Consider the following 3366-nt stretch of genomic DNA (forward strand, 5'->3'; position numbering starts at 1 on the left):
CTGGACCTGTTACTCACCCTTACCGCTGATATTGACGAATTGCATATACTAAAACGACCGGATCTCGGCTGATTTCAGTAAAAGTTCAGTCCATGTTGCGGCCCAACAGTTGAGCACTCCCGTCCCCAGTAGTGGAACCTTTCGGGCCACTTGCCGGCGCCTCTTCACTGGAGAGGGTAGCCGGCTGAAGTGCTCTGGTGGTCGTTGGCATCTCATTACAGCTGCATTGAATGTTGAGTCCTTGGCACAGGCCGCCATTAGGACCATAATATCTGCAGTAACTATTTGAATCACCAGACATCACTTGACAATAGTAATCGCCGTTCATGCAGTTGACAGTGGTATTCCTTGGCTCCGTCGTGGTGGTTGTAGTGATGAGGCTCCGAGTAGTAGTGCGCAACGCAGCCTGCGTAGTCACTTGAGCTCCTGCAGTAGCTGAGACACAACAAATGATCAGAAACATCAGCGTAGAACGAAATACTTTCTAAACGATCACAATCCTTCACTTGAATATTACGTCTAAGAGTGGTGGTTGTCGAGTCGGAGCTGCATCCTGACAGATCCGACGCCATTAGAGCACATAGAACAGGCAACGCTACGACCTTAAACATTCAATGAGGATAAGAAGGCGAGAGCTGCTAAGAACACAGTCTGAACACGTCGGCGAAAAGATCACCAAGCGAACAGTTATCACTAATATATTCGGAAATGCATCATCACAAAGGCTCAACGATGGAGCTAGGTGGTAGGCTGCGTGCTAAACGCTAGCTAAAATGCCATGCCTGTAATATCTAGCTGCTGCTCGCGCTTTCGACGTCGTCGGGTGATACGGGCTGGAGTCGAGACGTTCGACTTCGCACTGCGAAGTTGGCAGTTTCGCCATGAGATGCACTCAAAGCATGAATCGAGTTCGGCTGTGGGCTCATATGTAAATCTGCTCAGCATGCAACGATTGCTCCAAGCCAACCACTGGTCGTGAAGACCCGAGTAAGTAACCCAGCAAATGTACTGCGCGCACTGTCTGCCCTCTAAACCTAGCTTCGGACTCAAATAGCAGTGGTACGCAGCGGTGTTGATTCTGGGTCCTCTCTTGAGGTTAGTATTTAAAGTGTTTAGAGTGGTCATGGAAGGATCCTGTTTTGATCAGCAGTAATAGGGTCGTACAACAGGACCTCGCTGAGCAGGCCTCTCTATTAGAATTGGAGGAGTATGGTGCGTTCGATAGGTGCATGAAAATTAGTGGAGGAAATCCTCTAGGAGAGCTGCTACGTAACCGTCATCATAAATTTTGATCGTATTTGCTTTCCTCGTGTGAAAGAGCGGAAAGAAACACCGAAATCGTCGAGGCGGGAAGATGTTCGTCGAATCAGATGGGATGACAGTACTCGATAACACAAGGCATATTCCGATGGTGGAAAAGCAGCTTTTAACCATATCAGTTCAATCGGTCATCATAGCATTGTTACACGTCCACATCAGCCAGCCCCACCACCATCATCACTAAAACACAGTAATTCAGTGAGCAGAGTGGAAGACGACAACCTACCTATTCCGTTTCGATCCAAGTAACTTTGCACGAAGTTGTCTCTGCCGTGCCTCCACAGAGGGTGACGATGAGCCCTACAAGAACCAATCTATGAGTATATCTCCCAAGACAGTAGTAGTAATACCTCCTTTCTGGGCGACCCAGAGGTCTTCCTCTTAGGAGATCTCCCATCGTCAGCTTTCTTATCTTCAACCTGCAGTTCTTCTTCCTTCTTATTCTCCTCACCTGCCCTTCTCCGCTTACGTGATTCCTCCCCATCCACCTCGTCTATAGTACTGCTACGGGTCTTCCGTTTATCAACACTCACTTTGATTCGGGATGCCTTCGGCGTGTCGTCAGTGTCTGCCTCTCGGCCTTCACTCAGATCCCTCACTCCCTGCTCATTGTTGCTTACCGCAGCAGCAGCAGCCGCTTCCACTGGCGCCTCCTCCTCCTCGTCCTTTCCCTCAGCCGTCTTCCCTCCCGATAAGAGTTTCGACTTCAACATAGCAAGGCGTTCAGCACTACTCTTAGCGTGTACGACCTGCCCCTTATGATCTAATTTCACTGTCAATACCGGTGTCGTTGTTATCCTGGCCCGCCTCCACCGATTGTCCAAGCCCCTATACCATCCCTTGGCCTCATTAGGGACAACATGCTCCCTCGCAGGTAGATGCTCAACGTTATCACCGCCATCAGACCGCGGGCTCTCTCCTTCGACATACTCATCGTCGCTCCACCCATACATCTTATTCGCCTTCACAGGTTTCGGACGAGGCCGAGGGGCGACCTGTCTCGTCGATGGGCTTCTATTCCAAGAACTGCTCATGCCCTTGCCCAAAGGCCTCCTTTCATAATCACCACCACCACCTCCACGATACCCACGCAGCTGACGATCACGGAATGTGGCGCCTTGACTTGGTAGCTCCCTGGCACGTTCCTTCTCCCTTTCCTCTTCTCGTTCCTTCACCCTCCTTAGTCTACTTTCCGATCTCCTCCTTCGCTCAATCGACCATTCTCGAGCTGCCTTTAGAAACCTCTCTCGAGACTCACTCGACCGTTCAATGCGTCGGTTCCTAGACCCAGATCGACCCCTACCCCTGGCCGTGCGCGACCTCCTACGAGATCTAGACCTCCTATAGCGACTAGATTCAACGTCATCACGTCTTCGCCACGACGATGGTGGGGGAGACCTCCTCCTGCGAGGCCTCGAGTGATACCTCCGTCTGCTGCTGCTGCCCGACCGCCTACTACGACGAGATCGACTCCGCGGACGACGACGCCGGCTACGATCCTCGCGAGACCTAGATCTGGATCGTCGCTTCCTATCCCAACTCCTAGAGCTCCTCCTCGATTCAGAACGGCTACTGCTACTGCTAGCATCAGAATCCGACTCAGCGTCATCAGCCTGTTGCTCCTGTGCTGCGTCCTCCAGTCGTTTACACTCCTCAGGGTTCGATAAGCACCACTGGTAGTAGTCGTGGCCAAGCCCTTTGAAAAGGAAGGTATACTGCTTATCTCCACGGCGTTTAGTTTGTAACCATTCAGCGAACTGTGCTCCATTACGTATAACTCCCAGCGCTGTATTACGAATGAGCTGAACATGATTAGGCTCGAGACCATCCGCGGGTGGAGGCTCCTGCTCCTCATGTTCCTGCTCTTCTAAAGCGGCCGCCAGAGTCGCTGCTGCTGCTGCTGCCTGTGTGGCGTCGGAGCTGGAGGATGTCATTATGTCTTGTCTCAGCACCGACACTCTTAGAGACGAGTACGAGCCGAAAACCAAATAATAACAGACCAGGGATAATCAAACACGTGCAACGAGCCGTCCCCCGATCACACCC

General features: G+C 51.6%; 2 protein-coding genes across 2 annotated transcripts; both read right to left on the reverse strand.

Annotated features, from left to right (window-relative positions):
- Nucleotides 1–1444: 1444 nt before the first annotated feature.
- Pmar_PMAR003887 (hypothetical protein) lies at nucleotides 1445–2431 on the reverse strand. Its single transcript, XM_002776658.1, has 3 exons — nucleotides 1671–2431; nucleotides 1547–1620; nucleotides 1445–1500 (listed from the first exon to the last, which is right to left on the reverse strand). The coding sequence occupies exons 1-3, from the start codon at nucleotides 2352–2354 to the stop codon at nucleotides 1476–1478; spliced, it is 783 nt and encodes a 260-aa protein (XP_002776704.1). The 5' UTR covers nucleotides 2355–2431; the 3' UTR covers nucleotides 1445–1475.
- Nucleotides 2432–2776: 345 nt separating this feature from the next.
- On the reverse strand, nucleotides 2777–3254 carry Pmar_PMAR003888 (hypothetical protein; the record flags this gene model as incomplete). Its single annotated transcript, XM_002776659.1, has 2 exons — nucleotides 2777–2850; nucleotides 2900–3254. Coding segments are annotated over 2 exons (429 nt in total), but the record flags the coding sequence as incomplete, so codon positions are not given.
- Nucleotides 3255–3366: the final 112 nt, after the last annotated feature.

Source organism: Perkinsus marinus (genome assembly GCF_000006405.1).
Source record: "Perkinsus marinus ATCC 50983 genomic scaffold scf_1104296953070, whole genome shotgun sequence".
Lineage (NCBI taxonomy): Eukaryota > Perkinsozoa > Perkinsida > Perkinsidae > Perkinsus > Perkinsus marinus.

Bases quoted from the DNA above. Each gene is read 5' to 3' on its own strand.
- Pmar_PMAR003887 (XM_002776658.1), bottom strand. From the start codon at position 2,354: ATGAGCAGTTCTTGGAATAGAAGCCCATCGACGAGACAGGTCGCCCCT. The intron at 1,621-1,670 runs GTATTACTACTA...TGGTTCTTGTAG, and splicing joins CTGGGTCGCCCAGAAAGGAG to GGCTCATCGTCACCCTCTGT. The intron at 1,501-1,546 runs GTAGGTTGTCGT...ACTGTGTTTTAG, and splicing joins CTTGGATCGAAACGGAATAG to TGATGATGGTGGTGGGGCTG.